Here is a 10,931-nt window from a genome sequence, read left to right as displayed (position 1 = left end):
CTCTGCTTGCAAGGCTGGCGGATTGGGTTGAGCAAGCAGTTCGATAAGAGATTGGAATATGTTGTCCCTATCAAGGCAGTCACAACAAAGGGGGTTACATCTCTTGTGGCAGACCCTGTCCATGGCGAGGGTACGGGCCGGGCTCGACATGTAGTCACCGTTTAGTCACCGTTGTAAAGAGTAAAAATACTTCCAGCGTTGAGTGGGCATGACCCGTGTCTATGATGAATAGAGGGAGCGGGGGAGAGAGTAACGTACCACGCGAACAAACCCATGCTCCAAAACCACCTTCCATGCATCAGGGCGGGGGAAGAGGGGAGTCATTTGTCCATTTTTGTGAACTTCAGGTTGTCACATACCCAAGTTTATATTCTATTCATGAAATCTTAAAGGTTATTTGGATTAAACATTTTTGTAGTTGTGAACAAAAGCTTTTTAGTCAAGATACATCAATTTATTCCCAAATTATTCGTTGCATAGATGTCCATAATGAACGAAACTTATATACATGTTGTTAACACACATTATATGCTTAAAAACACAGTATCGAATGTACATTTAGATGGTACTTGCTCCTTGCAAATTATAGTGCACATAAGATTTCTTTTATCAAATCGCCAAATTAACTTCATAAAACTAGACCAAGTTTATAGAAAAAAGTATCGATATTTTCTATACCAAACCAATACCACTATATTTGTATATGGTGTACATTTTGTATTGTAAATGTTTATTTAGTATAAGTTTGGTCACAGTTTACAAAGTTTGACTTTGAAAAAAAAATCTTATATGCACTATAATTTGGCGGGGATGGCATACTAACTTACTACTGCTAGGATATTAGCTTGTAAAAGGGTGCAACCGTATAGAAGGTCTGCAAAAGTGTGGCAACTAGTAGAATAACGGTGGCGACGAGGGAAATGAACACCCAAGGGTTTCTCAAGTAGGTTTGTATGAAGTTAGCTCGCCACCTGTTCCATCTCTTCCTGCAGTGGGCATTCACCTGTCGCTGCACATCGTGGAGCCTACTAGAAGGGCTCATCACTCCTCCCTTGTTTAGCGTGTTGTTTAGGAGCTTAGCGACCTCTTCATCGCTGCCCAACCCACTCTCGATAATCATCTTAGATCTGAGCAGGGCGACATCCTTGGCCGAGCTAATCATGTTGTCCATGAAGATTACGTAGGCCGTCACGGCATTGCCAGCAGAAGGGTGGAGCCGTTCGAATGCCATTAGATTGAGGAACCTCTTCTCGGTGCCTTCGTTGACCCTAACCGCCGGCATGCTTAGCACGCCATGCTCGAAGTGGACGTCGAGGAGGCTGTCGGTGTCGCTCACCTTGAAATGGATTCCTGCTTCATAGATCTCCATCGCGGAGGGCATGACATACGCCTTCGAACCTTTGCGATCTTGGTGGTCGTCATGGGTAAGGCTTTGGTGTAAGATGTCGAGGGGATGGAGCCCGAGGGGGTTTATATCAACCACATGTCGGCGCCAAGGACAAAGGGAATCAAGCACCAACTTTCTTATCTCTCGAGCATCCTGTAGGAAAGTTGACATATATAGAGGGTTACATCTAACGTGCATTCTGCATCGAAACACATACACATTTACTTTTTAGTCACTTTTAACAGCTCAGTAATTTGACAGTGTGTGTGTATCTACAAAAGAAAAGTATCTATATATGCGCAATTTAAATTTTAGTACAATGCAGTTTGAACCTGCTATTTTGATGCTCCATGTTATTCTAGTAAATGGTACTCCTTCTGTACCGAAATACTTGTAGTTGGGAGAAAATGGTAGGATGGTATTTATTATCATATGAAATAAATGAAAATGGAAAATATGAGAAAAGAGTAATGAGTACGTACCTGATATTTGTCATGGTCGAGAACAAGGAATAGCCTGTGGAGAAGAAGCAGTGGCAGCTGGTTCTCCATGACGACCATGTCGGACTGGATATACAGCCACAAGTAGAGGTAACCGTACTGGCTAAAGACGGGGTCGTTGGGCGCGTAGTCGCCCTGCACCTTCCCCCGCAGCGCGTCCATCCTCATGGCCTCCAGCAGGAAGCAGCCGTCGGTGAGCATGAGCTCGACGAAGCGCTGCCGGTTATCGTCCCCGCGCCACTCGGCGCCGAGGTCCTTGTACGCCTCCTGGAGCTGCTGCGTGACCTCGGCCACGGCGTTGACGAACTCCCGCAGCGGCCTCCCGGAGCGCTTGACGAGGTGCACCACGGCCCGGCGCTTGTGCTCCTCCATGGGGAGCAGGTCGGGCTCGCCGTGGTGAAAGGGGCCGAGGGAGACGAGCTCCGGCCGGTACGCCTTGGTGTTGTGCAGGTTCTTGATGCGCTCGGGGACGAGGTAGATGGAGTGCCGCTTCCAGCGCGCCATCTCCACCGCCGGGTCGATGTCGCCGATCGTCCTCTCCATCTCCATCACCCAGCTGCTGGAGCCGATGGACGGCGCCTTCTCCATTTTTAGCTCACCTTTGATCAGCTTGCGGGTTACCCTTTATTTAAAGCCGGCCGGGGAGTCCTTGCGTATATATACATAGATAGATACGAATAGCACCATGCAGTCTGTACGTAAGCGCGCGAATACGTAGCACACTGATCGAACAAGGCTATCTTTACATGAACTCGTATTAGCTACTCCAACATATGCATATATACGTACGTACTTGTCTTGGTGTAGTCCATCGGCGGCGGCGTAACGATTACCAAAGATATGAAAGGACACTTCATGGAACAGCCGGAATATGTGACAAAGGGTGTCTACTAAAGCTACCTGATCTAGCTAGATACTGCTCTCTATGCATACAGTAGACGGAGCACGGTGGTATCTACAGTGCTAATGGCAGCGAACCGGAACCTTTCTTAGATGGGAGGCAAAGAAAAAGACCCGGCCGGGCCGGCCGGGTCATACGGGGAAGCGTGTGTAGTTGGTGCACTCTGTCGCGCTTTATGCATGTGTGTTGCCTCCTTCGCACGCTCGGGGCTCGGCAGTGCAGCAGGTGAAACTTGGTGATGGTGCCCGGTTCAGCAGTGCAGCAGGTGAAACAGTCATGGTGCACCGCGCAGTGCACGCCGCTGTGTGTCGTCAAGAAAATAAATAGTAGTACAAAACATGCACTTTCAACAACAAAAAATGACATATATTAGTTTACTCAAATGATAAGTGCCATACGTGTGGCATGAAGTACTCCGGGTCTGGTGTTTTTTACAACTAAAGTTGTCATCCGAAAAGAAAAACAAACCAAAAATGAAACTTGCCGTCTTGCATCACTAAACTTGGCATCAAAACCGCCTGCAGTTGCCATGTGTTTGTGTCATACGTGCGGCATTTATCAGGGTCCTTAGTTTAAGAGCACGGCGTCTCGGTGGAGTCTGCGAGCACGATGTCCGGCACGTACGTCTTGGTTGCGTGGTCGTATGCGCCGAAGGTGTAGTACCCGAATCGCGTCAAGTCGAGGCTCACCTTGAGCATGTGCTTTACATCGCCGAGGACGCCATGGGAGGTGACAGGGTAGAAGTCCACACACTCCGACATGCCGGTGTCGCCGTGGTGTAGCTCTCGGCGCACCAGCACCCAGTGCCAGAAGTCTCGGCTCTGATGCAGCACCACAAGGCCCCGGTGGTTGTCCTTGGTCCCGATGATCAGGCACCAGAGCCTATCGGGTCCCCGCCACGCATTTGTCGGGTCACGTTACGCGGTGGCGTTGACCCTGGCATGATGACGGGGTTGAATTCTGATTTGACACACTCCCGAAGGTAGGATGCTCATCTTGTCGCGGCCTCCGATGCTCTGAACTATGGAGCGGCCGATCTGCGCGGAATGCACAATTGAGCATCAATTGTTAGTTAGTGCAGGAGCATCAATCATGTTAAGGTGCAGTGGCCCTTTTGCAGTTCGGGGTGGGGGGGGGGGCATGGCCCCCAGCTATGGTATAATCTTTAAAAGCAAAAGGGCCTAGAGGCCCAGATGTTTTCTAACCAAGTCCATCGCCGAGAATGACAACTCAACATCGTCTTACACTGGTGTCGTGAGCCCGAGGACCTCTAAGTAGGCCCCACCCTTGACGAGCACATTCGTGATGTTGACATGGGACGACAAGTCCTTTATTTTTGACAATATGCCAGCACCACTAGTAGAATTCTGCAGGAATATTGTCAGGCCCAGGAGCCCTATTAGCCTCCATAGCAAATAGGCTCCTTCAGTTCCTCCTCCTAGAAGTTTCTAATCAGATAATTATTATCCCTATCATTGAGTTTCTCACCCCCCCCCCCCCCCCCCCACGTGTCAGGATTCGTATGAAATTGGTTCCCAGGAGCAGGACCAAACAGGTTTTTGTAGTACTCAGTAGTGTGGGTGATAAGGTTATTCGTACCCTCAGTTTCCACCTCTCCATGTTTCAGAGGATGAATAGTATTTTTCCTTTTACGCCCATTAGCAATCTTATGAAAATAGTCAGTATTTAGATCACCTTTGAGAAGCCAACGCTCGTGTTATTGTTGAAGCCAAAAGATCTCTTCATTAACTAGGATCTCATGAAGCTCAAAATTCACATCCAGCTTTCTGTTATACAATTCAGGAGTTAAAGGACCAACTTCCTCTAATTCTTCTAATAAGGATAGTTCCATCCTCAAATCTTTCTCTCTTTTTATCATAACCATGTTTATTAGACCCCCAGCCCTTAAAAGTCTAACTTAATTCTCCTAAGTTTAATGTTGAGAATATCAATAGGATCAACAACATATGCAACTCTAGACCAAATTTCTCAACCAGGGTGTAGAACTCATAATTTTTCAACCAAGTTAGGTCAAACTGAAACTCTCTAGGATTAGGCGCATCCTTACTTTCATCTCCTGGGGAGAGAAGTAAGGGGTTATGATCAGAGAGTTCACAGACAAATTTCCTAACCAAGACCAAGGGAGTTATGATCTGAACATCTGCACAGAAGTAAGGGGTTATGATCAAAGAGTTCAGAGACAAATTACTTGGAAGTGAAAGACACAAAGCAAAATAACCCATCTAATCTCTCATATCATGACACCTCAAGTCTGTTATTAGATACTACCTAATAATCTAGCTATACAAATGTACATCTTCCGCGTCAATGATCTGATCAGTTGATCGATGTCCATGTTGATCTTGGCCGACCACATGTGGTACACGTTCAGGTGCGTGACTTTGACGTCTGGCCCACAACATGCCTTGTTGCCGACGGCCTTTGTGGCGTAGACCCTCACAATATGCTCTGTCGTGGCCTCCGAAGCTCTCCACCATGGAGTGGTCAATCTGCGCAGAATGCACCAATTGACTTTTCTGGTCTTTGTTACACAACTTTGATTATGATTTTCATGTGGTCTACAAAATTAGTATGCAGACATATAAAATAAAATTGTTTCAAAACACAAATACGATTGTGCCATTTATACATGTTTAATACATATATTTTGACATATATTAACGGTCAAATTCATGCATCAAAGACCGAGCAAAGTCAATTTCGTCTTATATTTTGAGGAGGGAGTACCACTGTTAAGACAGTAGTGTAGTAGGTTGGTGTAATGTACCAAAGGTTCTGAGAGGTATCTTACTGCCGGTCTCGACAACGTCAACATTAATGAAGCCGGTGGAGGTCGGCTTGTAGAGGTTGTCGGCATAGGACAACCTAATTTTTGCTATGGGTTTGTCTAGATCTCAGTCGACTGAGACTTCGCGAAGTCTCGGTCAACTGATGACATCAGCATATGTATATGATATCAGCATATGTACAAACTAGGCCTGCTTTGTTTATGGAACTGTTTGCATGTTTTTGTTGCTATGGGCTGGCTTTGTATTTCTACTGGGCTTTTATCTCATCTTTTCCCCTGTGATCTGTTGCTTTGTTGCCAGATTTTTTTTCCTCTTCTTGTACTTGGGCTGTACAACTGCAAGTATAATACTCCCTCCGTTCCTAAATATTTGTCTTTTTAAAGATTTCAACAAGTGACTATATACGAAGCAAAATGAGTGAATCTACACTCTAAAATATGTCTATATACATCCATATATGGTAGTCCATTTAAAATCTCTAAAAATACAATTATTTAGGAACGGAGGGAGTATGTGTTTTGCTATCCAGCTACAACCTCAACGAGTGAGGTAAATTTTTTGTTCAAATCATAGCATTATTTTTTGCCGGAAAAAATCTTGTATGCAATACGATGCATGCTTGTGTTGTTTTTTATATGGGCATGTAACTTATTATCATTTTTTCGTTCATGAAAAAATACAAAGTATTTGAACACAAAGAAAAGATATTGAAGAAAAAATAATAGTTTTGTGCTTGCTATTGCTTGCCCGCGAGCTATGAAGTTGTTGCCTGCTGTTGTTAAAGTACAGAAGGACAAAGGTCAAACACATAGGTATATAGAATATATACACCATTTTTGTTACACGAACATTTTTTTAAAAGTGAAAATCACATGAGCATTTTTTAAGAACCGTGAACAGTTTTCAATTTTATGGACAGTTTAAAAGAAATATGAAATATGTTTTCAAATATGGACAATTTTTTAAATGCATGAACATTTAATAAGAATTGCATGAAAAAATCTAGAAAATTGTTCATCGCGTATTGAAAAAATGTTCACCGCATATTTGAAAAGTGCTCACTAATTATTTAAAAATCCTTGAACATGTATTTTTTAAAATATTCATATACACGCAAGGAAATGTATTTCTACTAATGGGAAATGAAAATCATATTAAAGGGGAAAAGGAGCAAATTAACTGCAAGTGTCCCTCTTCCACCGCCCTCCGGCAAAACAAGCGTCGGTTGCAATTGAGGGCGACACTTGCAGTTGCGTGCCGGGCGTCAGACATGCAACTACCCCCCCTCCCTCTCTCTCTCCCGCCGCCCACCGACAAAACAAAGGTCAGTTGCAGTCGGGTGCGTTGACATGCAGTTTCACTCAAGGGCGACACTTGCAGTTGCATGCCTAGTGTCAAACATGCAACTCCCCTCTCTTTGGCCACCCTCCAACGAAACAAAGGTCAATTGAAGTCGGATGGGTAGACATACAATTGCAGTCGGGGGCAAAACTTACAGTTGCGTGCCTACAGTCATACATGCAACTACCCCCCCTCCTCCAGATGTCCTTCGACTTAAGAAAAAGATTAGTTGCAATCGGGTGGGTAGACATGCAGTTGCAGTCAAGAACAACACTTGCAGTTGCATGCCCAGTCTGAAGCATGCAACTACCCCCCTCCTGCCGCCCATCAATGGAGCAAAAGTCAATTGCAGTCGCTTGTGTGGACATGCAGTTGCAGTTGAGGGCGAAATTTGCAATTGCATGTTTAGTGACAAACATGCAACTACTCCTTCCCTCTCCCACTGTTCTCCGACAAAACAAATGTCAGTTGTAGTCAAGGGCGACACTTGTAGTTGCATGCCTAATGTGAGGCATGCAACTTTACGGTGTACGCCTGTGAAAAAAAAGACACATAGCATATAAACACAATAAAAATTTGTTTTTGGGTAATACACAAAGAAACAAAGTAAAAAAAAAGACAGGATGCAAATAAGCAAATAAAACAAAAGTCATGTAGAAAAGGCAACCACATCTCAGAATTAAAAAATAAGACAACAACATGTGAGAATAAAAATTGTTCACGCGATGTCAAAATGTAGGTTCCTAAAAAATATAAATGTTCCATATTTCCTAAACAAGAAAGATAAAAAAATTGAAAATGGAAATACAAGTACAGATGTATACTGTATACATAAACAGAGAGTCATCTGCCCAATTAACTTTCTTCTTCTATGTGTTCAATTTTTTTTTCTTCTGTACATACACGGTGCACACAACCCAGCAAAAAAGAAAAAGAAAAAACATACAAATATTTACATGGGACGACTACGAGAATATAAAAACAGACAATCACAAAAGAAAGGGCCGCAAGCCACAGCCCACAACCCAAGTAGTGGAAGGCCTAGTGTGTTTTGAAAAGGAAGAATACATCAGCGATTGAAACAGGTCGATGAAATTGGACAGCTAATCTCGTCGATTGAGACTTCATAAAGTCTTAGTCGACTGAGTTTTAGCATTCCCCTTTTGCTATAAATTTTGCCTTGGAGTCCGACTCGTTGGCCCAACCCCATAGGATGTGGCGTTGCTTCACCGGGTCGAGGAACGTTTGGGATGCGTACAAATTACCGTAGTCGCAGCGGAGCCTGTCGTTTCCGTCTGTGAGCGCCGCATCGGGCACGTACGTCTCGGTGGAATGGTCGTATGTGCCGAAGGTGTAGTAATCAAACCACGTAAGGTCGAGGCTCACCTTGAGCATATGTTCTTGGGAGGGAATGTGACGTTCTTTTTTGCAGACAATTCTTGAGATGTTAATGGTATTTTACAGATTGCATCCTTCATACTGACGAGTTTATAGTGCTGGGAAACTTATTGACTTTTGAATATCAACATCAATGTTTGTTTGAGTTTTAGAGCATCATCAATGCAGTGCATACTAGTTTGCAGTAACTAAAAGATACACAGCAAATAACCTGTCTAGCCTCTGGTATCATGACACCTCAAGTCTGTTATTTGATACTTATTTCCTAATAATCTAGCTATACAAATGTGCAATTATCATGCGCGTCGATCATCTGGTCGGTTGATTGATATCCGTGCTGATCTTGGCCGACCGCATGTCATACGCATTCAGGTGCGTAACCTTGATGTCTGACTCGCCGTGGTTGAACACGTAGAGACGCGCCTTGTCGCCGACGGCCTTTGTCGGGTAGACCCTCGACAATATGCTTATTCTGCCGTGCCCTCCGAAACTCTCCACCATGGAGTGGTCGATCTGCGCACAATGCAGCGTAGAGCATCAATTGCTAGTTACAAAAAAACTAGAAGCCCGGATTAAGAAAAGTACACACATTTGGCCCCCAAACATGCTGATATGTAGTACTACCAGTAGCTACTTCCTCCGTTTCAAATTATTTGTCGGGGAAAATGATGTATCTAGAATTAAAATACATCTAAATACATCCATACCTGCGACAAATAATTTGGAACCAAAAGAGTAGGTGTAACGTACCAAGGTTCTGAGAGGTATCTTGCCGCCAGCCTTCACAATGTCGACGTCGATGAATCCGGCGAAGCTTGGCTTGTAGAGGTGGTCGGCGTAGGACGACCTCGAGGGATCGTTGCACATCAGCACGACGTGCTTGCCGTCGTCGCTGTCCTTGAACACCCTGAAGAAGACCGCCGTCCTTTCCTTGAGCTCGTCGGACGCGAGCACCCACAGCCCGACCGGCCCCACGCCGCCTTTGACGTCCGCACCCCGCGCCGCGCACACCGTCTGCGCGTCGGCGCCGCGCCATGCCGGGTCGAACGGTTCGGCTTTGTCCAGGTCCATCGCCGCGAACGATACCTCCACGTCGGCCTGCGCCGGCGTCGTGAGCCCGAGGACCTCAAAGTAGTCCCCACCCTTGATGAGCCTGTCGGTGATATTGATGTGGTTGCTGCGGAGGGACTCGACCTCGGCGACTGGCCATTGCATGAGCTGCTTGCTGTTCGCCGCGAGCCAGATCTTCCTAGGGATGGCCTGCACGCCGGCCCAACCCTTCCTGACGTCGTCGGCCGTGGAGTCTGACTCGTTGGCCCAACCCCACAGGATGCGGCGGTGCTTCGCCGGGTCGAGGAACGTCTTGGACGCATAAAAGTTACCGTAGTCGTAGCGGAGCCCGTCGTTGCCATCTGCGAGCGCCGCATCCGGCACGTAGGTCTCAGTGGCGTGGTCGTACGCGCCAAAGGTGTAGTACTCGAACCGTGTTAGGTCGAGGCTCACCTTGAGCACGTGCTTTACGTCACCGAGGACGCCATGGGAGGTGACGGGGTAGAAGTCCGGGCACTCCCACATGCCCGTGTCGCCGTGGTGCAGCGGTCGGTGCACCGGCACCCAACGCCGGAAGTCCCGGCTGCGGTAGAGCACCGCGATGCCCCGGTGGTTGTCCTTGGTCCCGACCACCAGGCGCCAGAGCCCGTCGGGTCCCCGCCACGCCGTCGTCGGGTCACGGAACGCGGTAGCGTTGATCCCGGGGCCCGGCGCGATGACGGGGTTGTAGTCGGGCTTGACCCACTCCCGGAGATAAGGATCCGAGAGGTCCTTGGGGTAGGCGACGTTCTGCACCTGCCGGCCGTCGCCATCGATGCCGGTGTACATGATGGCCGGCGTGCCGTCGGGCAGCACGGTGGCGGAGCCGGACCAGCAGCCGTTGACGTCGAAGGGCGCCGTGGGGTAGATGGCCGGCTGGAGCATGACCCAGTTGACGAGGTCCGTGGACACGGCGTGCGCCCAAACGATGTTGCCCCACACGGCCCCCTTGGGGTTGTACCGGTAGAAGAGGTGGTACACGCCCTTGTAGTACAGCACGCCGTTAGGATCTGCAGTGCACACACGTACGCATCGAAAAATCAAGATAGCGAAAGACAATGTCGATCAAGATCAGCGAGGTATTCAATCTGCACATAAGTACGTACCGTTGATCCAGTGCATGGGGGCTGGAAGTGGTAGCCGGTGCGGAGCGAGTCGTCGACGTCGACGGCGCGCCCGCCCTCGGCCTCCAGGGATTGCAAGTCGGGGAAGACGCGGTGCGACGCCTCCGCGATGGGCCACGACGACGACAGCGCGAGCAACAGGAAAACCACCCACGTTATCGGCTGGATCGCCATGCCCGAAACGATCAACGTGCTGCTCGCGGTTCAAACTACTGTAGTTGCTAGGTTGACGAGTACGTGGGAGGGACACACGAACGTGCGTTATAAGGGGAACCCAACCAGCCAACCTAGCAATCTGTAGGATTGTTTGTGTACTTTGCCATGCCATGCCTCATTAAACCGGACACGCATCATACTTGATTGTGCATCATGCCATGTTAT

General features: G+C 47.3%; 2 protein-coding genes across 2 annotated transcripts; both read right to left on the bottom strand.

Moving 5' to 3' along the window:
• Positions 1-504: 504 nt before the first annotated feature.
• LOC125550557 (UPF0481 protein At3g47200) lies at positions 505-2,888 on the bottom strand. The gene is made up of 2 exons (XM_048713580.2): positions 1,870-2,888; positions 505-1,540 (listed from the first exon to the last, which is right to left on the bottom strand). Exons 1-2 carry the CDS (start codon positions 2,473-2,475, stop codon positions 833-835), a joined length of 1,314 nt encoding a protein of 437 aa, XP_048569537.1. The 5' UTR covers positions 2,476-2,888; the 3' UTR covers positions 505-832.
• Positions 2,889-8,493: 5,605 nt separating this feature from the next.
• Positions 8,494-10,724, bottom strand: LOC125554585 (beta-fructofuranosidase, insoluble isoenzyme 3). The gene is made up of 3 exons (XM_048718101.2): positions 10,529-10,724; positions 9,088-10,436; positions 8,494-8,850 (listed from the first exon to the last, which is right to left on the bottom strand). The coding sequence occupies exons 1-3, from the start codon at positions 10,722-10,724 to the stop codon at positions 8,647-8,649; spliced, it is 1,749 nt and encodes a 582-aa protein (XP_048574058.2). The 3' UTR covers positions 8,494-8,646.
• Positions 10,725-10,931: the final 207 nt, after the last annotated feature.

This window comes from Triticum urartu, chromosome 4A, assembly GCF_056163025.1.
Source record: "Triticum urartu cultivar PI428250 chromosome 4A, HENAU_Tu73, whole genome shotgun sequence".
Lineage (NCBI taxonomy): Eukaryota > Viridiplantae > Streptophyta > Magnoliopsida > Poales > Poaceae > Triticum > Triticum urartu.
Note: the sequence above shows the minus strand (reverse complement) of the source record. Positions and strands in the feature narration are given on the sequence as shown.

What these genes read in the sequence shown, in the direction of transcription:
- LOC125550557 (XM_048713580.2), bottom strand. Translation starts at nt 2,475, where the DNA reads ATGGAGAAGGCGCCGTCCATCGGCTCCAGCAGCTGGGTGATGGAGATG. An exon ending in TCGACCATGACAAATATCAG is followed by an intron (nt 1,541 to 1,869) that starts GTACGTACTCAT and finishes ACTTTCCTACAG; the next exon opens with GATGCTCGAGAGATAAGAAA.
- LOC125554585 (XM_048718101.2), bottom strand. Translation starts at nt 10,724, where the DNA reads ATGGCGATCCAGCCGATAACGTGGGTGGTTTTCCTGTTGCTCGCGCTG. An exon ending in ATGCACTGGATCAACGGTAC is followed by an intron (nt 10,437 to 10,528) that starts GTACTTATGTGC and finishes TGTGCACTGCAG; the next exon opens with ATCCTAACGGCGTGCTGTAC. An exon ending in AGATACCTCTCAGAACCTTG is followed by an intron (nt 8,851 to 9,087) that starts GTACGTTACACC and finishes CATTGTGCGCAG; the next exon opens with ATCGACCACTCCATGGTGGA.